Source organism: Antechinus flavipes, chromosome 1, assembly GCF_016432865.1.
Source record: "Antechinus flavipes isolate AdamAnt ecotype Samford, QLD, Australia chromosome 1, AdamAnt_v2, whole genome shotgun sequence".
In the NCBI taxonomy this organism is placed as follows: Eukaryota; Metazoa; Chordata; class Mammalia; order Dasyuromorphia; family Dasyuridae; genus Antechinus; species Antechinus flavipes.
Genome location: NC_067398.1, coordinates 447,400,103 through 447,422,735, shown reverse-complemented (window position 1 = coordinate 447,422,735; position 22,633 = coordinate 447,400,103). Strand labels below are relative to the sequence as shown.

Below are 22,633 nucleotides of genomic sequence, written 5' to 3'. Positions count from 1 at the left end.
CAGTCTACACAGATGGACAGAGGGAGTTCTGTGTAGGCTTGCAAATGTGGGAATTTGAGAACAGCCTGATAAAAATAAGAGCATTATTAAAGGGTGCATACTTAAAGAAGAATATGGTCAGGCTCGAGAGGAAAGGTCTGTTAGACAAGCTATCTCAAGTTAGTAACTTGGGCCCAATAATATCACAAAATACATAGTTTTCCTTCACATGACTGTCTTATTGACACCTGGGAGGCAATATTCGTTTTTAGCTTACCTAATTCATGGCAGTCACAATGATTCCATCTCTAATGGGTACATGTTATGGTTTTGATTTTTTCTTACTGATTTTTTTTTTTCAGACCTGTGATTTCATTAGTGGGGAAATCCAGATGAGGAAGTCCCTTTGCCAAGGTAGATAGATGATACCTGCTTTGCAAGTTAGTCATAGAGAGTTGGCCAGGCATTGAATAAGGTTAGATTGCTTGGGATCACACAGCCAGTGTTAGACTAGACTCCAGATATTGCTGATTCCAAGTCCAGTTCTTTTTTCATTACAGAATACTACAGAATGGTTAAATTGAAAGTTTCTTCTGTTTCTTGTTAAGCCCACAAATGTAGAATAATGCAGAATTGAAAAGAATCATTCAGCTGTTTGTATGGCACCTCAGGAAATAACCCTATTTTTCATCATTCCTGCATAAACCATAGACTGTCTAGTCATCCTTAGTGAGACTGTATCTTCAGTTCTTGGAACATCTTTAGACACTGTCCTACCCTGGTGTGCCTTCATCTTCTCATTAGACAGGTTTTCATTTATCTAAAGTGAGAGTCATGTTAACTGTTTCATAATCCCCGATTAAACACAATGGCTGAATAAGCCTATTAATATATTTCTCTGTACTAGTGATTATCTTTCTAGGTTGTACACTCATTGGTAATCCAGTTCTTGTCGCTAAGGGTACAAACAATGTGGCAGACCTTTGTCAGAATCACTTCTCATATTCCCTAATCATATCTATCATGTGTTAACAGACATTAACAGTTATATCTAATATAAATATAATGAATGGCCTAGATTTTTGAATATTTCTGAACCAATTATGACAGATACACCAGTGAATACATGTATTTTTTTTTTTTAAATATACTCTTAAGGAAATTTCAATAAAAGTTCTTTGTGGTTTGCTTGCTTTATTTATTTATTTGTTTGTCTATTTAATATTTATTTTTTTGGTGTGTGTGGGGGGCAAACTACCCTGTACTGAAATTCTACTAAAATCCAGTGCTTCATCATGACATGGAAGTATCTTTGGATTTTCAAAAGCAATATATTACAGGGAAGTGCAAATTCTGACAGTCTTACCTTGCTGGAAAAGCTTGTGTACCTGTCATCTGAGAACCAGCTACCTAGTTAAGTGCTGAGAGGCTCTTCATCAGAAGTTTGGACAGTGAGTGATTTCATAATATAATTTTTTCTTTCTCTGTATACATACCATGCTGCATTATACATGTATGTATATGTATATTATAGATAGTATGTATGTGAATATGTATGTGTATGTATGTACAGTACCCATAGAAATTTGCAAAACAATTCAGTAAGTCATAAGAAAGGCTTTGACCTGGATCAATGGAGAGGACTAAGAATGACAATTATCTTAAATACTTTTAATGCATACTTTTTCTTTATTACATACCCTTTATTCACTCTTTCCTCTTTCCTAAATCAGTATGTTCTTTAACTTAGAGCAGAGACGACAAGATTTTTTTTTAAAGTGATACTGTGTTGATATGCCTGCTTGTATTTCTTCTTATATAACCATTTGGATGGATTACTAATTCAACTTGACATTATTGAAATATGATTGATTTAAAAGGTTGGAGAGGGAGAACTTTATACACTAACAGTCTGGGACTGTAAAGCAGGCTTTCTCATTTCAAGTTCAGAGTGCTTTTCACATATTAGATAATCATAATCAGGTCAGGTTTGGATGGAGATGTCACATTTTTTGATTCATGGTGAATTGCCAGTGTAAGAGATTTACTTTATTATAGTAAAAAGAGAATTATTCTTCATTGTGTTCATGGAATGAGAGGAGAGGCATGGATGCAGAAGTAGTATTTAATAAATTTTTAAGATAAGGAAGCATGCCAGAAAAACAGTAAGATACTTTATTTGACAGCATGGCATAGTGGTTAAGGAGTATTCAATATGAAGTCAGGTAATAATAGCTTGCATTTAGTGCTTTAAATTTTGCAAAGCACTTTATAAAATTGACCTCATTTTATCTTTACAACAACTTTGGGAGGTAGGTACTATTATTACCATTTTTTAGATGAGGTATGTGAATCAGTATTTGAACTCATATCATCTAAACTTCAGGTCCAGTACTCTATATCCACTGTACCATCTTGCTATCTCCTAGGCTCAAACCTTGCCTGGGACACTTGACTAATTGTGTGACCAAGGTCAAGTCAGTACTTCAATTTGCTTCACATCATCAGAAATAATTTATTAGAAATGAAGTGAGGAATCTGGAAGATTCTCCAAAATCATGTCTGCTTGGATATTCTGGCACTTGACTCAGCGGGGGCCAAATTATGACCTAAGATAAAGCTGTTTTCCCTATACTTTCGGCCCAAGCTTTCATAGGTCTTTATGTTGTCTTCAGTTTCTTCAACTTACATTCTCCACAATGATATGTCTATAAGTTTACCTTTCCATACTATAGATCTTTGCCTGCTTCCATGAAGAGTCAAATCTTTTCCTTTTTTATTTATTTAGACTGCTAAATACCTAAAGATGATGAATTACTTAGTTGTGATAAAGACTCAAACACTTTAATAGGAACCTTCAATTATCTCATAAATCATGTGGCAATTGTAGGTAGCTATTTTGAAAAAGAAAATGAGGAGCAATTTGGTGGCAGAGGGATCTTTTAGCTGACTAGTATGCTTACAAGTCAGATTAATATTAAACCAACAACATTCTGGGCTCAATAGGGAGTTTAAAACTCAAGGAGACTCAGTAACCTGAGAGTTAATTAGGCTTCCAAAGGTGTCTAAATTGCCACTTATGAGCTTAGGTACTAGGAGACTATGGTAACATACTAATTTATTCTGGGCATTAAGAAAAGGAGAAAAATAGCTGAATCAACTTTAATTAACTGAAAGGTTATTATGTAGGGGAGAAGTTTATACTAACTTAGAGGGTTCTTTAAATGTAAAAGTAAATTCCCTTGATGAGGCAGTAATCCAATTTTTCAAAGTGTTAAATGAAACTTTATATTTATATTTAACATTTAAAAGTGATTGGTTGTTTTTTTTTTTTTTTTTTAAAGGGGGAATGTGACAGAAATGAGGAAATAAATAACATGATGGGAAACTTCTGACACTGGTCTGCTTTGATCCATTTTTAATTTCTACTGTTAAATTTCCATTGGCAATGTCAACAACAAAAAAGTACACACTGTACAAGACTAATTTAAACACAAAGGAAATCCACCTACAACTTTATTAATAACCAACTTTTTTATTAGAGCAAATACAGTTGTGAAAACTGTACATTATACATTTTGGGGTCAAGGACTATAAATAAAGGAACTCATAGATAAAGAGTTCTTTCACAGCAAGAAACTTTAAATAAACAAAGTGACATATTAAGTACATTGGCAGACTTCATGTGCTGTCCAAAATGTAGTGTACAGTATAACAACCCATTATAAATAGCCTTTCATGTAAAATACAGCTTGTGCACATTTTAGAAAAATACCAACAATTTCTGTTTGAGCTTTGTTTTTAAAAAAGCTTAGAAATCATACATATATTTATAAATGGAACCACCATGCTTACTTTATAAACATTTTCTGAAGTTATCTGTTACTCATTACTTCCAAAGCATTAAGTACTTTAAATAAACATTAAGAATTAAATATTTCAGTTAAAAAAATCAGCTTTCCAGTAAGGAGACATGGAGTGGGACAGGAAGGAGCAGTGACCTCAAGTACCAAGATTTATATAGAGACACACTTTGTTTTATTTAAAAATGTTGCTTTCTAAATATCAAAGTAAAAGTATGATTTTTTAAAAAAATAAATACACATGGTGCAATTTTCATTTGCTCTCTTTCTGCTTTCTTCTTGATTCCATACTGGTCACACACAGGATTCTCAACATACTGTACTTCTGCAAAAAACACCACTGGGTTACTACCCTGCAGTAAGCTGGCTCAGGAGACAAAACAATAAGTCCTCACCTATGTTACTGTAAATGCTGCTCTGAAAAGACAGCAAACAAACAAGTTGGAAATAATTCTTGTTATATTGTGCACAAAATGAAAAGAGTTTACAAAAAGTTTCCCAAACTGCAAAGGATGAAAATTTTGAAATAAAGAGACAAAGAAGTCCCTTCCTCCAATTTATTTTTTAAATAACCACAATGTTTACTTTGAGGACAAGCATCCTACATACAGTTTCTGCAAGTAAATATGCATGCTTTTAAGTAATAAAGAATATAGTAATTTCAATTTGACATCACAAAATAAATGCAGCTCATATAGTAATAAATACCACAAAAACAAATACCCCAAATGAAAATTTATAAAGCTTTTAAACTTGAAACAAAATTACATATGGTCTTTAAAAAACACAAAAGGCATAAATTTGATAAGCAGTGATTTTAAAAATAAATTTTTATGCTCTACCTGAATGTATTCAACACAAAATTAATCTATCCCTGCTGAATAACAATAATTACTAATAGTATCTTAGCTTCATTTTCATTGGAACTGGCCTCTAACAAGATTATTCTCTTATAGGGTACATCAGTGATGAAATTTTATTCTTTGAATAATTATTTCTATTAATATGAAGGCATTAAAAAAAAAAGAAAAAACAAATTCCCAAACCATGCAAAGCCTTGATTCTATTTCTCAGAATCCTTTTGTAGTCTAGCTTTCATTTAAAACTATAAACCCAAAGAGCCTCCATGTTCTGTAAGCAATTCAGTGTGGTATTGACACAAGCACGTCAAGCCTAGTGACTGCTCAGGAAATCATAGCATCTCCCGACTCTGCCCAATCAAAATGAAAGAGAAACAGTTTTACCAGTTAAGGAAAATGAATGCCATGAAGAGCTCTGCCTTTCTATCAAAATACACATGTATACTAGATTTCTGTTTTGCAGTTTCCCTCAAGATGCAACAATTACATTTTCACTAGCCAGGACTTCACACCATTAATTATCGTGGCTATACATCAAATTTAAATCAACAGCAAAATGAACAGTCATGCACAAGCAAAAGAAAATGTAATCTCCCAGGACACCACAGGAGAAGTTAAAAGCAGCAGGTAATGGCATAAGACTGGTGAGTGATGCTGCTAACTATTTCTTCTAATGAGAAAGGAGTGAATGTTGGAGTCACTTCCACAGCAACAGTATCCTCTGACCGCATTCCTCTGGCAGTCGTTTCCCCAGCTCCCTACTAAAAACGTCAGATGGTAAAACAGTAAGGCAGCTGTTAGCTTCCATCAACAAAAAGTGCAGCTCCATACATTTCCAGTTTAGTCACACTCTGCTAGGACAGATGGAGTAGCCAATGCACTTCACCGGTTGGGGGCTGCAGCAGTAGATTTTGTGTTTTGTTTGGCTTTTGCTTTTTAAATAAAAAGAAATTGTTAAGTTTTGCTTTCCAACATAACTGCTTGCTTCAGCCTTCAGAGGACCCCAAAGCCACAACCATCCCCAAGGGAACTGAACAGGTCCTCTGGCTGAATTTTCCAAGTCTCAGATATCTCTCTTGCGATCCCATTCTAATTCCAAGCCTCCTTCCCTGTGTCTGAGCATTTCTGGTGTGTTGCCATTTAAAAGGCTGATGACACTACTGCAGAGAACTGTGGGCTAATTCCACTAGTTGCCATGACTTCACTGAAGGGTCAAAACAGTGATATCAGTAAGAAACTACGTTGAATCACATTCAGGCATAGCCAAAATTAAAATAAAGGACATTACAGAGATATTAAAAACAAAAACAAAAACGAAAACAAAAAAAAACACAAAAAATTGTGATTATAAATTTGAATAAGGGAATTGAAACTATTATGTCTGTGAGTTACATGAAAATGATACTAGTCTTACCTTTCCTATTCCAATCAAGTTAGAAAGTGAACAAAAAGAATGGCTAACCCAATATTCAACAGCATGACCAGGACAATCATGACTGAATTAGGACCCTGAAAATAAAACAAAATAAATATTATTTTTAATGTTAAAAAAACTCCATTTTAAAATTAACCCATTAAGTGAGTTACCGATTAACCCAATTCTATAACTTAAAATGCAACCAGTTGCCAAAAGTATAAAAAGCTAAAAGTGAAAATGATGTATCTCAATTTAACACACTGTAATGTTAGAGACTGTTCTACAAGTGATAACACAACAGTATTCATGTTTTTAAAATTTATTTTATTTATAAAAAGCAGAAAAAAACAGAAAAGGAAAACAAGACAAAACAGAACAAATATATAACAATAAATTACAGTTTAATATTCATTAGTTCTTAATGCAATTTTACTTAGCGGACTCCTAAAAATTGAATTATCAGTCCTTAAAAAAAGATAATCTTTACCTGTGATGGCATTCACCATCCTTGTGGATTTCAGTCACTGGGAATTCAGTTTAGGAAGATCTGTTTTCTCACGAATGTAGTTTGGTTAAATAAAACCTTTTACAACAAAGGTTTTTATTATGAGGTTCATACACTTTTAAAATATTTTTATAATCATTTCAATATTATTGGTCTTCTTTGTAATCCTATGAATTTAAGTTCATTTTAAAATTTAATTTAAATTAATGCTATGCATTTAAAACATTATTATGAGAGGTTGTGAATAGACTTTCTCATTCTGCAAAAGAAACCACGACACAAAAAAATTAAGATCCACCTGCTGTACACCAAAACAATTACAAGAATTTAGAGAAAACTAAAATGAAATTTTGTTCCTTTTATCTTTTCCTGGTAACCTTTTTGGATATCATTTCCTTTTCCATATATATGTATATATGTATACACCATGAACACAGGAAAGATTTTATACATGAATTTTCTCAAGTCCATATTCTCTGTACTAGTTTAATAAGAGATACACTTAAAAAATATGACACAAAACTAGAAGAATATGGAATACATTACTTGTCAGACTTATGGATAGAAGAATTTATAAATAAACAAGAGACAGAGAACATTGTGAGATGGGTAATTTTGATTATATTAAAAATTAAATTAAATTTAAAAAATTAAATAATTGTAGCCAAGATTAGAAGGAAAGCAGGAAAATTGGAGGAAATTTTTTATGGAAAGTTTCTAAAATAAAGATCTCAAATACATATAGAACTTTGTCAAATTTATAAGACCATGAGTCATTCCCCAAATGGTCAAAAGGATATGAACAGGCAGTTTTTCAATGATGCCATCAAAATTATTATATAATCATACCAAAAAATATTCTAATTCATTATTAATTGGAGAAAAATGCAAATCAAAACAATTATGAGATATCTTATCAGTTTGCCTAAGATGATTGAAGGGGGAAAATACAAATGTTGGAGGGGATGTGGAAAAACTGAAATACTAACAAAATGTTGGTGACTTTGACTTGGTGACTCTTGGTGACTGTGAACTTATCCAATCATTTTGGAGAACAACTTGGAATTATACCCAAAGAATTATTAAATTATCTATGCCTTCTGACTCAGAAACATTACTGATAGGTCTGTTTCCCAAGGTATTCTAAAATACCTATAGCAGCTCTTTTTATGACAAAGAACTGGATGCTCATCAGTTAGGGAATGGCTCAAAAAGTTCTGGTATATAATCGTGACTGGAATACTATTGTGTGGTAAGAAATAACGAACAAGTTGACTTTAGAAAAATATGAATTGTATCAAATGATGAATAGTGAAATGAGCAGAACCAAAAGAATATCTTATACAGTAACAGTATTATTCAAAGAATAACTATGAACAACCAAGGTATTCTGAGTACTATAACTATGCAAATCAACTATAAAAAACCTACGAAGAGAAAAGAGATAAATAGTAATACATAGTAAAATTTTACTCATGTTTATGAATATACCATTAAATGGAAGCTCCTCTAGTGCAGGGTGGGAAGGAAAGGAGTGATATAGTTCAGAACTTAAAATGTAACAAAATAAATAAAATTAAATTTTAAAAAATTACTGACAATTTTGTAACAGTGAATAAGATTTAATCTTCAGAATTATTAACTTTAGAGATAAAATTTTCATTTTCTATACTCTTATCTAAAACCACTAAAACCATTCATGCTGAATGATGTTTTTCAAGGTGGGTTTCCTTTTTAATATATACCCTTATTAAGTTCTGTTCTCACCTAAGAAAACTATTTACATGGCCTGCCAGAAACATTTTGCCAATGTGATTTTTGTTGTTTTATAATCGTAGCTTATTCTCATGACACCATTTGGGATTTTGCTGGCAAAGATGCTGGAGTGGTTTGTCATTTCCTTCTCCAGTCCAATTTACAGATGAGCAAACTGAACTAATCAAGGTTAAATGACTTGTTCAGGATCACACAGTCTGTAAGTATCTGGGTCTTGTTTTGAACTAATGAAGAGGATTCTTTCTGATTCCAAGCCCTCGTATTGTATTACTGTGCCACTTATCTGTCCTATTGATTTGATTACAAGTTCTATTTAATAAAGTCTCACATAAATTCTTCACTAGACCTAGTTTATTTAAGAATCAACTTTTTGTACTGGCTATATTTTCATCCCCATTCCTGTATATATGCCCTCCTTCTTCCCCCCTGATCCTCACTGGCATCTTATAAAAACCAGTTGGAATAATTGCTCCTCCCAGGTTATTTCTAAACTCTATTACTCAGCAATCTTTGCAATTCACTGAATTAAAATTTTCTACAATATTCAAATCATGATATAAGTTGTCTACTGGCCTCAGGTCATTTCTCTCTCCTTTCTTGAAGATATTATTACTTGGTTCATTATATCTTTCTTCTCTACACTAACTTAGAGACTTCAATATCTGTGCTGATGCTCCCTCAAATGTCCTAACCTCCTAATCTCAATTTCAAACTCTAGCCCATTCCCTAACTCTACATTAGCCATACATAGGGAATCATACCTTGGATTCATCATTACTCACAATTATTCCACTTTTTAAATTTAAAACTCTCACATCCCTTTTTTATAATCATGTGACTAGCATTCTATCTCTACCATCCAAACTTTTTCTTTGAGTTCACTGTGACTGCTACTCCTATTCCAGTACTTTCTTAGGCCATGACCAACCTTGCTCTGATTTTACTTTCCTTCCTTCATGATCTGCAATTCTACATAGTCATCAGCTTGAATCTCTGATATTTATCAGTTCATATAAATTTTTAATGCTTTTTTTCAAGGATACTTCACACCCCTTTATCTAAATTTGATCCTCACAACAGGGTACAAATCATCTTCTTTATTTTCCAGCTGTGGAAACTAGTTATAGAAGAACTGTATTTGAATAGAATGTAAATCAACACTAACTATACAACTTGTTTCTCATCAGGAGAATTTTTCGAAGGTGTTCCCACCCACAAGGCAGTGTTGATAAAAAGAAATTCTCTCAGGGTAAGGAGAACAGGCAATTATAAGATAGAGAATGGGCTTGGCAAAAAACAGGAAGAACAAATGGAAAGGGGGCAAGGCTTGAGATGGCATCTAGTTGTAAGAACAAAGATACTTATGGATGATAATACTGTAAGGATAGATTTTAATTTACATAAAATTAGACTGCAACAAAGCAATTTTAACAGGCTGCCAACTTCTTTAAAATCACAGTCTAGCTGCATAATGTAGTCTCCTTAGGACCATGGGAAAAATAAGATGTGTTGATAATAACTAAATAACTCTTCTCACATAGAATTTCAAAGGTGGTTTCTAACGAGTACAAAAAAGAGGTCTGACTAATATTAATGCTAATTCTATGTTCCATGTTATTAGTAAATGAACAAATGAAATCTTCGGGTGATCTTAGTTTGGACTCCATCATTCACCATGGAGACTAATTAGATGCTGTATTTCAGTTTACTCCAATTAGCAGTCTGACAATGAGTGTGTTATGTTGCAAAGCATTTCAAATTTTTCAGGACATTAAAATTCATATATTACTTCTGAAGTGAAATACATAATACTTCAGCCTATGCCAAGAAAAGTAGGTAAAATATACCACATTCCATGCATCATGATGGCACTAAGTTGCGCTATGAGAGTACAGTAAGTATCTTCTGTATAAGAAGTGGTGACATTTCTATAGCCCTTTAAGGCTTGCAAAGCACTTCACACAATCACCTAGTGAGGGAGTATAGATACCATCCCTATTTTATAAGATAAGGAAACTGAGTTTAATTCAGTGACAGAAGTAGAATTTCAAGACAGGTCCCTCCTTAATGAAGTTCACCATGTTTCCCACTTTACCATACTATGACATCTATGTCAAAACCCCAAATCTTTTGTCTTTTCTTTTAATAACAATGAGAAATTACCCATGAATTTGTAAAAAAAAAAAATAAATAAAGTTTTCATTTATGTAATCTGTAGAGTATAAATTATGCTTACTTGCTAGTTGAGGCACTATGGTATACAGGGAAGATCAAAGAAAATTTAATGTGAGAGATCTGGATTGTGATGATATAATGTTGGACATATCTTTTAAAACTCACTGAGCCACAACTTTTCCTCTGTAAAATGGGAATAATAATCATTTATTTTGACTGCTCCACAGGGCTGTCCTAAGTTTCAATGTTATAAATATACATAGGCTCTTAACAAAATTGTAAAGTCCTTACAAAAACAGTAAGGTAATATTACTTTTGGGATACATTACAGCAGCATCCCATTGTTCTGATTTCCAGATTTAGTGAGCCAGTTTGCAAACCATCTTATAAATCTTTCCTTAAGTTATAAAATAAAATATTAATTAAACTACTTTTTGAATTACTCTCTGAAACTCTTTTTTAAAAAGTCTCAGTAAACTTATGCTGTTAAGCTCAAGTAGCAGCAATATGAAGGGAGAAAAAAACTATTTTGTCACTTTTAGCTCTAGGCCCCAATGTTTTATAGACAGGTGCCAGTGGGTGACTCTTTCATTCTTCAAATATCTATGTTATATGCAGGGAAAGGCAAAGTCCCAGAAATGACTACCGTTCCCAGTAGGAGCTTAACATAGCAAAATGAAAAATCAGTTTTTGCTTTTCAAGACTGATCAGGGCAGGTGCAATAAAAGAAGTGACAACAGCATGAAGATTCAATCTAGATTAGAACTAACATAATATCTTATATAACAAAATGTGGGCCAGTTAAAATATGGAATTAAATTTTAACTTTAAGGATGTATGGTTCTATTTCTGAATTTGTTGCTCTTATATTCAATTAGAAAGAATTTTCTTTTGGAAGGAAATTCTGAATCTGATATGACAAGTAAAAATAAGTGAATCAAAGATAATTAGAACTATACGCGGACAAAACATATCTAAATTCCTCTTTGACAATTTGGTGTTAGTTAAGTGAGCAGGACAAGTATCCTTCAACTAAAAAGTAATTATTTTGAAGTAAAAATCAAATGTATAAAACAGATTTCTTTGTTACCTGAAATAAACCTGAAATGCCTCTCTAAAAATAATTATTAACAGATTATTTCAAGTTCAAGCCTGATTTGATTTGGGGATTATTTAGGGCTTATTTCAATTCAAAAGAAACTATGTATGACCTAAGAAAAAAATTTCATTCAGGTATTGCTCAAAAGTGCTCTGGAAGAAGAGCAGAGTAATGGCTAGAAGAAATCAGGAAAAATCAAGAGTAATTTTCAAAGATAACTGGTTAGGATTCTCTACTGAAAAATGTCTTAGCTTGTTCTGAAATAGTATCTTAATGTGTTTCTACTGGCCCATACCAAAGTTATCATAAATCAATATATGAATCACGAAAATCATGAATTTGTGTATCAAAAGGTAATGTACACTTATGGAAGAAGGTTACACATGCATAATCACACATTCATACATAATTCTCATGGGAATTCTCAGTATCTCCCCATTTCTAGCACACACATTCTCTTAATAATAACAATCTTATGTCTAAGATATGAGAATTATTTAGGATTTTTAGAGAGGACCCTAGGATCATTCATCAGATGGATCAAGTATTACTATAGAACTCAGGCATTCTTTAGGCTTTATCTACAGAATCAGTACAATTACCAAAAATTACTGCCAAGTTCTACTTCGGGTTGCTTTAGTCTTTCTTGCAGGCTTCACCAAAACCCAGTAATTTCTTGGTTTAAAAGTTTTAGTTTTTATTCTGTATATTTTCCTATTGTCTTGAGATACAAACATCACTGAACTTAGTTGCTATGAATTTGAATTTGTAGAAGAAATTGTAACAAAGCTATATAGTTCCTTCTCAAATTTATGGGGAATATTGCTCTATGCTATGCTATCCGAAGTCCTCTCTAATTATGCTAGGTAATTCTCATATCTCAGACACAGAAAATCTGAGGGACAGATTATTAGCATATTAATTGTGGCAACTGTACATGTTGGTATTAAAACACACCAAGTAGTGGATCCTGGTATTGAATGACTATTCAAAAGCAAAAAATACTAGTAAGGATGTAAATAGAACCTCCAATTTTCAAAGATGACAACATACAGCACTTACAAAAAAATCATATACCTCATCAAGAATTATTACCAATTGCTATTGGAATCAGAGAGCCTAACGATGAGAAGAATCCTGTAATTATGGGTGTGGCATCAAGAATTCAAAACACAACCCTAAAATTTACTCATTGAGTAATACAATAAATAAGAAGAGCAAGAAATGTAATACAACACAGAGATAATCTTTTGAAGTCAGACCTTTTCTTCATCTAAGATGGGTGTGCCTTCTTACAAACCTTCTTACTTTCTACAACAAAGTCATTTTACAAAAAGAATAATATGGACTGGCAGGAATATAATTTGCTCAACTCACAGTAAATTATGATACTCTCTTGCCTCATACACTACTAATAATCAACAGTATGTAAGATTTTTAAGTTTACAAAGGACTGTCAGTCAATAAATATTTATTATGTGCCTACTGTGAGCCAGGTATTGTATACACATCATATATCATAAAGCCTAACATTTACTCTGTGATATAAGTACTTTAGCTATGATTCATATTTCACAGATCATCTGAGGCTTTAAGAAGTCAAAGGATTTGACCATAGTGTCATAGTCAATGAAATCTGAACCCATATTTTCTCACTTTAAGTCTAGTACTCCATCCCCTACATTACATTGACTAAAATATACAACCTATACATATAATCATTTATTCTAGTCCCCCATTTGATTCAATGATATATAGATATAGATATAAAACCCTCCTGTACTCAAAACATGTTTATTCAACTTCTACTTGATTGTGGCCAATAACAGGGAACTCATCATTTAAGGAGTGCAACTCTTATAACCTGTTTCATTTTAAGGCAACTATAATGTTAAGGTAGCACAGTGGATAGAGCACTAGCCCTGAAGTCAGAGGACCTGAGTTTAAATCTGGCCTCAGACACTTAACACTTCCTAGCTGGGTAACCCTGGGCAAGTCACTTAACCCCAATCTCAGCAAAATAAAATAAAATATACATTATTTATTACTCATGAGTCCTTGAGGAATAATCAATATATGAATATAAATGCTGAAAAATAAATGATAGATAAATTATATTGACAAATTCAATGGCATTGTCAATGTATATCATCCTATTGGTTACTCATTAAACATTGTTCTAGAAAATCATTTTTTACTCTATTGAAAGATGACTTATTTAATTAGTTTGATTTGTTCATTTATTTTGAGTAATTAAAAAAAACAAACTAGAAGAAAACAAACTAGATTTATAACAATGGTAAATAATGTCATAAATATTTGTAACACTCTTAGAAAAAAGACTCAAGGGGATAGATTTCAAATAATGAACTTCAACTATTTTATCATCCATATCAAGATCATCAGATTGTCTTCTGTCACTCAGACTGTTCCAAATATGAATAAAAAAGTGTCATTTGGAAGTGGTTAGTCTTTCTTAAGCTAAGACTGAAATTCCTTTATTCTACCCACAAGACATTTGGGCTGCTTTGTAATTGTTAGATAGATTTTCACCAATCACTAATTGAAGCTACTGATTTTATAAGCACCGCTGAGTCTGAGAACACACTTTCTTCATTGTCACTGTGTACCAGATATCACTACATAGTGAAGAAACAGGATGTTCTGGCTGTAAAGCTTTGTTCATCAAGTTAAATTCAAAGAAGTAAACATGAAGGCAACTTTATATATAGGATAATATTGGATCATATAAAATGTCTTCAGTTATATGCCTGGTTCTAAAAATCACATAACATTGAAGCAAGTAATCCCTTGTCTTACTCACATTTTGGTTTTAGGGAGCAGGGGTGGAGGATTTCTATTTGTGATTCCACACTCTGATGGAGTCCATGTGTAACTTAAGAGACTCAGAATTTTGTCTCAGGTACTGAGAAATTAAGTGATCTGCCAGTACTCACACAGCTAATGTTATATTTTCCTGACTATACAGTTTGCCTTCTATGCAAGAGGCTAGGATAACATTCATTTTAAAGATGATGAAACTAAGGATTATTACGTATGCCTATTTGTGTAAAGATGCTTATTAGCTTTGATACCAAAGGAAAATGTAGACGCTTTGTATCAGACCTATTACTTACCTCTTAACAATGTGGCTTCTCTCTTTCCCATAATTTTATGAGTGCTCTCTTCAAGGTAATGGTCTCTGTAATGTCAAATCTAAGGCTTTCTGTTTTCATTATTCTTGACTGATCTAATATATGGACACTGCTGATCATCCTCTCCTAGATACATTCCCCCCTTAACTGACTTTGTGATTTGATAATCCCATACATTCCTTCCTACCATTCTTCAACATAGAAGCGGGGAGGTGGGAAGAGAAGGATGTTCCATCTTAGCTGAGCTCATTAGCTCCCAAAGATTTTAGGAGTCCTCAAACTTTTTAAATAGGGGGCCAGTTCACTGTCCCTCAGACTATTGGAGGACTGGATTATAGTAAAAACAAAAACTTTGTTTTGTGGGTCTTTAAATAAAGAAACTTCATGGTCCTGGGTAAGGGGGATAATCATCCTCAGCTGCCACATCTGGCCCATGAGCCGTAGTTTGAGGACCCTTGGTTTAAATGATCATATTTATGTACATGACCCTAAATCTTTACCATCCCTGACAAGGTTTTTCCAGAGATTGAGACCTGTCTTTTCAACTGCCTGCTGGATATTTCTACCTACATGAAATAATGGGACTGAAAACTCAGTATTGGCCAAACTGAACTCGCTCTGTTCTACCTTCCCCATCTCTCTTATAATCATCTTTCTTCCCACTACCACAGAAATGATCCTAGTTCAGGCAGCTTCATCTCTTTTTCCACTGTATGAATCCCCTAATTAATTTCTAAATTACCTTTCATAACATTCACTGTTTAATCTTCCTCATGACTGATCACATCAGTTCTCTAGTTGAAAAAACAAACAAACAAATGGTTTGCTATTGCCTATAAAATAAAGTACATTCTCTTTATATAGAGAGAGACTGCTGATTCTGGAATCAACTAACTTCCAATCTGCCTTTTCAATAAAAACTTTTTTTGGTATACTTTCCAGGAAAACCAGCCAAGTCACAGACACTAATTCCTATCTTTCTTTCTCTTTCCTCAGTCTCTTAGAAGAGTATCCTTGCTAATCTCTGTATGAATACCTTCTTCACTATCTGACATTGTCATCTTTTTCTCAAAACACATTGCTTTTTTGTACTTATCAGAGCTCTCTTTAGTATCACTCTTGTACACATGCCCTTTTACTTTCTACTAGATTTTAAGCCTCTTGAAAGTAGCTTCTGTATTTATCACAGTATTTGCAAACAGTCAGGAAGCAAGAGCTATAATTCCTCCCTAGCACTTAAAAAGTTGCTCCTAGTGCTGAAAAACAATAAAGATTAGACAAGGGGGCAAATGACCCTCGGTTATTAAAACTTGACTGGAAAATGAATATTAGATCTCTAGAGTTGAAAGTCCTTGGTTTCAAACTTACATGCTAAACTTTAGAAACAATTTTATGGACTTTTATACCTCGACTTATGTAATTCAATAACTTCTTGGCTAATAATAATTCTACATTGCTAGGAGAAAGAAAAATCTTCTGACTATATATTAGGAAAGATAAATTTCTTAAAAAACTCACCGAATTATCTTCTTTACCCAAAGAAGAATATGAATCATTGTTTGCTGGATTCTTTGGTGTGGCAAGTTCAGATTTCTTCATTTTTGGCTCAGATTTGTTTTCTTTGGCAGCTAGTTTTGTCATGGACTTAGAGGGACTTGTCTTCTGATGTGATTGCTTGGGCACCAGTGCCAAAGAAGACTGATTCACACCTCCATCTTCCTCCTTGTCTTCTGGTGGTTGCTGTGGTGCATTCAGTTTCACATAATAGCCATGATACTGTGAATGCAACTCCCCATTACCAGGGTGGAAGGAGGTATTGTGGCGACCAGAGTACTTGGACTGAGGCAATGCTATTACCTCCTCCTTTGGGGGTACCTTTGAAAGTAGGGGCTTGTTGACAACTGCTGTTATATGCTCATCAGCTATACCTTTGTTTTCCTGATTGAGTCTTGCCCCTGAGGTGGGGTTTTGCTTTTTCACTGGGGAGGAAGGCTGAGGGGAGTGGCTTGATTTTGGGCTTGGCTCAGGGGATCTGGGGGGAGTTGTGCCTTTCCGATAAAAGTGAGGAGATTCCTTTGGTGAAGGTGGCTTTTCTGGGACTTTTTCTTCTGGGTTTTCTTTAGTTTCTATGCCTTCCTGAAATCTCTGTTTGATATAATCAGGGCCTGCAAGAGATGACAATAGAAAAGATGTGACTAAAATAGAATATAGTGTCTTATTAATTATGATGACAGTTTCTTCTGGATTAAATTTACTTATTCTATCTTTAAATGTGAAGCAGAGATATATTTAGACAAGTTACACATTTTAATCTGTAGGTGGCTGTATATTTGGTATCAAATATATATATATATATATATATATATATATATATATATACACATATATATATATACATATATATATATTATAGTATATGAAAGCTTGATTTAGAACTGGAAAAGACCCAGGTTCAAATCCTGTGTTTTCTATCTTTGTGCAGAAGAAAAGAAACAACTATCATTAAGCACCTACTGTGTATCAGGTACTGTGAGCTTTACAAGAGCTTTACAAGTATTATCACATTTGATACTCATTTGATTCTGTGAGTTACTATTATCTCTGTGTTACAATTGAAGAAACTCAGGTAAACAGTAGTTAAGTGACTCGCCCAGAGTCATGTAGCTAATATATATGAACCTAGATTTGAACTTTTTCCTAATTCCACTCTCAGGATTTATTGATACAATGGATACATTATATCACTAGGTGCCTGGGTATCTCTTAGCACTAGAACCAGCTTGCTAAGATTTTAAGTTACTCACAAGTTGCAGACCAATACCAATGGAAGAAGTTTCTGTACTCACATTCCAAACTCCTTATCTTCATGACAATAGTTCTAGAACCCCATCTTAATACTCTCCTCATACAGAAATCAAAAACTTGAAACATTGTGCCACAGGTAGTTTGTAATGGTGTTACCAACTTTCTAATTCAATTTAATGTCCAAGTATCTTTAAAAACTATCTCTAATTTTTTTTTCCAACCTTGTGATTCTCTGACATTATTATTTAAAATCACACAATGAGTACCTTGCATAGCCCCATGTTCAAAAAAAGAATTCCATACCTTATAAGGTTTGGATTGTATCATGTAGATCATAATTAGTATGAATTACAATTTTGTTACCAGTGTCTCTTTGGCATGATTTTTGGTGCTTTTTTCTTAATATGAGATCAAGTCTCTGAGTCTTTTCATGCTTTTAATTTCTGTATTTACGCTGACATGCAGGGTAAGAGTGGGGAGAGTATTAAAGAAGGGGTTCTAAAACTATTGTCATAAAGACAGAAATGAGTACAGAAACTTCTTCCACTAATATTGGTCTGCAACTTGTGAGTAATTTAAAATCTTAGTGAACTGCTTCCAGCACTAAGAAATACCAAGGCATCTAGTGGTACAATGGATAAACTGGATCTAGTTGTCAAACATTTGGGTAGGAGGTGATGATTTCTTCTCCTGGGCACAAAAAGTTGATTATTTTTCTCCAATTTCTTTCCAAGTTACTTTTGTCTCCTCTATAGGTGTACCCACTGGCACCACTCACCTACAAATATGTACACTAAAGGTTCTGCACAGAGGCTTTACAATGATTGTTTCCATCTCATAGAATCACATGCTTGCCATATGCTATCCCAGTATGTTCAGAGGAATGTGGTGTTGGAGCTAGGCACATATGCAATCCAAAACAACCATGTAGGCCCTATACATTTTAGGACAATATTCTTTCAGAGATTACATATCTTTAAAACTTGTCAAAGAATCTTTTCCTTGGATTTGTTGAATTAGTATCAGTAGACTATCCCACTCTCAATTCTTCTGATTTCAGGACCAGATGGCTCAGCAGTTTTCACAACATGCTAGGAACTTATTTTACCATTTAAATTGTATTATGAACTGGAATAATTGTCAAAACTTGATGAGCAATGGTTAAAAAAACACCCTGATATTTGTGTCTGAGATCATTCTGCATGGAATAAGTATAAATATTCATGAGACAAGAGTGGGGGCACATCAATATGGAAATTTAACAAGGCAGTAGAAATCAGAAGACATCTAGCATTTCTATTTCTAAATTATCATTATAGGATTGCATCATATAGAAGTGATTCAAAGCACAGAACAAATAAACATTTAGGAGTTGAAGACTGCCTCAATAAAGAATATTAGAGTATAATATTTCTCCATAAATAGTCTTCTAATATAATTTAATTCATGGATAAATCTTATTTCTTATTCTTTATTGAGAAGCATGATATCATCTTGGATCTAGAGGCTAGTTAATTAATGTGTACCTTTATTTTCACACTTATTAAGCTCTTACTGCATTGAAGGCAGAATGTGAGGCATTGGCAGACCAAGTTAAAAATAAAATTGTCCCTATCCTCAAGTAGTTCTTTCTATATCATGAGAAGGTTTACAAAGAGCTCTAAAATGTATTCTCTCTTTTGAGTTTCATACTGCAGATGAAGAAACTGAGGCTAAAAGCAGGTGCCTTGATCAAGGTTATACAAATAATATGGGGCATAGTCAGGAATTGAGTCTAGGTCTTGATTCAAGTCCAGCCAGCTATCACCTGGGTCACATCATCAGGAATGGAAGTGAGGTATATAGAGGGAAAACTTGCATATTCACATATATATGCAAATTTCTTTCCTATTACAATGCTCTTCCCCACCAACTCCAGCCCAGTATCACTGGCTTCAAATATATACATTACACTGTGCACAAAGAGTCTATACAAGATGCTGCTATGTAAAAGTGGCCAATAACTGTGAGGAAGTCTTGGGGGAAAAAAAAAAGGTTCTCCCAAGTTGGATTAGGTAAAACCTGGCTTTAACATTTTAACACTTTTTCGCCACAGAAACAATTTTTTAAAAGAATCATGTTTAATTAAATTTACCAACTAGATTTCTGACCATTTCAAACATCCTGAAAAGAACCAAGTGGAAATAAAAAGAGGAGAAAACCTATTACAAAGCCCAGACACTCTACTTGTAAAAGACATATGAAGACTCTTAGGCTGTGTTTTACTTATTGGCTAAGACTTATACAGAAAATAAAAGGTTTTTGATATTTTAGGGAAGTGCAGATAAAAAACAATGGTACAAGATACTTAAAGCAGATCTAGTATGGTTACAGCAAATGAGAGAAGATGAAATTAAGAAACCAGAAAATTCCATCAACTAGAAAAGTACAGCAAAAATACAGGGAAAAATTGTCCTACATACTTGCTAACCTCTGTCAGCACATGTCAGAAGATGGCACCAATTAGGCCAAAGGGAGAAGAAAGATTTATCTAATGTTCCAAGGTTCCAAGAGGAGGGAAGAATCTGAAATTTAGAGAGCTTATTTAAGAACATCAGGAGATTACCTTGGGGCTGGTTTTTGGTCAAGTGAATGGATAGAGATAAGCTTGGGAATAATAAAGGAGCCAGTGTGGCTTTTAACATAATAATAAGATTTTGGGTAAAAGTTTGAGCAATTATCCAGGGGGTATGCAAAGAGGGAGAATGGTGAAAAGTTGATTCAGTGGATACAAGGGGAACTATTTGTTACTTGACAGTAAAGCATGCAGGAACCTTCTTCATATTCACCACAAATCTATGTCACTGTGCTAACTGTCCCCAATACAATATTTACTAACCCGATATAATACTTAAATTAATTGTTAGGACAAGTCTCACCTCATTTATTGTACATTCTCATGTCTCAAGACAAAAGTTGAAAGAAAAAAAAACAAAACTTGTTTATTCATTTCCAATGAATAGCTATTTTCAAATATTTCTTCACAATATCTCTAATTTGTTGAACTGGAATCAAAGCAATTAAAGAATATCCTACTACTAATTTTCAAGTATACTGCTGAATAGTAAAGCATGCATAAAACATGATGAATAAGAAAAATGCTTTTAAAAATCCCTTTTAACAGAGAATAGCAACAATATAGTGCCATGACTTTAATCTTATAGGTCATTTAATTATGAAATAGCCTTCAAATGTGAACTGGCTGACTAATTGGGTATTCATACTTAAAGTTACTTGATTAAAGAATTACAGATGTCATTAAATGTTTTATACATATACACATGCATGCATGCACAAAGAGTGTAGAAGTATTGTTCTATTTCTTGGAACATTTTCTGTTTCTTCTGTATTTCAAAGATTATAGTCTATTTTTTACTTAGCAGTCTCTGGTACCATTTTGCTGGTGAAAAAAATGATTTATTGACATTAAAGAGAAGCCTGTTAGACTTTTCAGAATCTTTCAAAAGATGGGAAAAAAAGAAGTTCTGCTAGTGGTGGCAGTCATCATTTTCATCTTTCTTTTAGAAAAAACCAGTAGTAGTGTCTAAGAATCTGATGTAGTTTAACTCGATGTTCCAAGTTAAAGAAGGACATAGGTAGATACCACTTGTCTCACCTAACATTATCTTCTGGTAAAACAATTTCTGCATCAGAAGTCCTACCTAGATGATTAAGACAATTCCAATGGACTTGTGATGGAAAGAACCATAAGTATCCAGAGAGAGAACTCTGGAGACTGAATGTGGATCAACATATTTTTTTTTTTCATTTTTTTTAAAATAGTATTTGCTTTTTCCCCCCCTCTCTTGTTGTTTTTTCTCCTCCCTTTTGATCCGAATTTTTTTTGTACAACAAGAAAAATATGGAAATATGTTTAGAAGAATTGCACATTTAACCTATAATGGATTGCTTGTTATTTAGGAAAGGGGGGAAGAGGGGACAGAGGGAGAAAAATTTGGAACACAGGGTTTTTCATATATTCGGAAAAATAAAGAAGTTATTATTATTATTATTTTTTTTAAAGTCCTACCAAGAGCACAGCTAGTCCAACAACATTAATTTGCTGGTTAAAGCTGCTAAATCTATTGGTGTCAGAGGCGAACAATTAACAATTCCTTTTAAAAAATTATTATTAAAGCTTTTTATTTCCAAAACATATGCATAGATAATTTTCAACATTCACCCTTGGAGGGAGCAGTTAGGTGACACAGTGGATAGAGCACCAGTCCTGAAGTCAGGAGGACCTGAGTTCAAATCTGTCCTGAGACACTTAACATTTAACACTTCCTAGCTATGTGACCCTAGGCAAGTTACTTAACTTCAACAGCTTTAGCAAAACCAACTCCCCACCAAACCAAAAAAAAAAAAATTCACCCTTGCAAAACCTTGTATCCTACATTTTCCTCCCAACCTTTCCCCATCTCCTCTCCTTAAGCAGCAAATAATTCAATATATGTTAAACATGTGCAATTCCTCCATACATATTTCCACAATTATCATGCTGCACAAGAAAAATCAGACCAAAGAAGAAAAAAATGAGAAAGAAAACAAAATGCAAGCAAATAGAAACATATAAAGTGAAAATTCTTTATGGTGATCCACACTCAGTCCCCAGAGTCCTCTTTCTGGATGCAGATGACTCTTTATTACAAGAACACTGGAACTGGCCTGAATCATCTCATTGTTGAAAAGAGGCATGTCCATCAGAATTGATCACTATATAATCTTACTGTTACCATGTACAATGATCTTCTGGTTCTACTCACTTCACTTAAGCATTAGTTCATGTAAGTCTCTCTAGGCCTCTCTGAAATCATCCTCCTGATCATTTCTTATAGAACAATAATATTCTATAACATTCATATACCACAACTTAGTCAGCCATTCTCCAACTGATGGGCATCCACTCAGTCTTCAGTTTCTTGCCGCTACAAAAAGAGCTGACACATTTTTGCACATG

General features: G+C 33.6%; 1 protein-coding gene across 5 annotated transcripts in view; it reads right to left on the bottom strand.

Annotated features, from left to right (window-relative positions):
* Positions 1-3,494: 3,494 nt before the first annotated feature.
* The window catches only part of JPH1 (junctophilin 1), a 92,384-nt gene continuing 73,245 nt past the window's right edge, over positions 3,495-22,633 (bottom strand). Inside the window, exons 4-6 of one of the 5 annotated variants that reach the window (XM_051970026.1) lie at positions 16,348-16,994; positions 6,117-6,211; positions 3,495-5,939 (exon numbers count right to left, since the gene is read on the bottom strand). In XM_051970026.1, coding sequence (XP_051825986.1) covers positions 6,131-6,211; positions 16,348-16,994 — 728 coding nt within the window. In that variant the 3' untranslated portion in view covers positions 3,495-5,939; positions 6,117-6,130. The remainder of the gene's footprint in view (positions 5,940-6,116; positions 6,212-16,347; positions 16,995-22,633) is intronic. The other 4 variants (XM_051970027.1, XM_051970023.1, XM_051970028.1 and 1 more) reach the window with 4 other exon arrangements.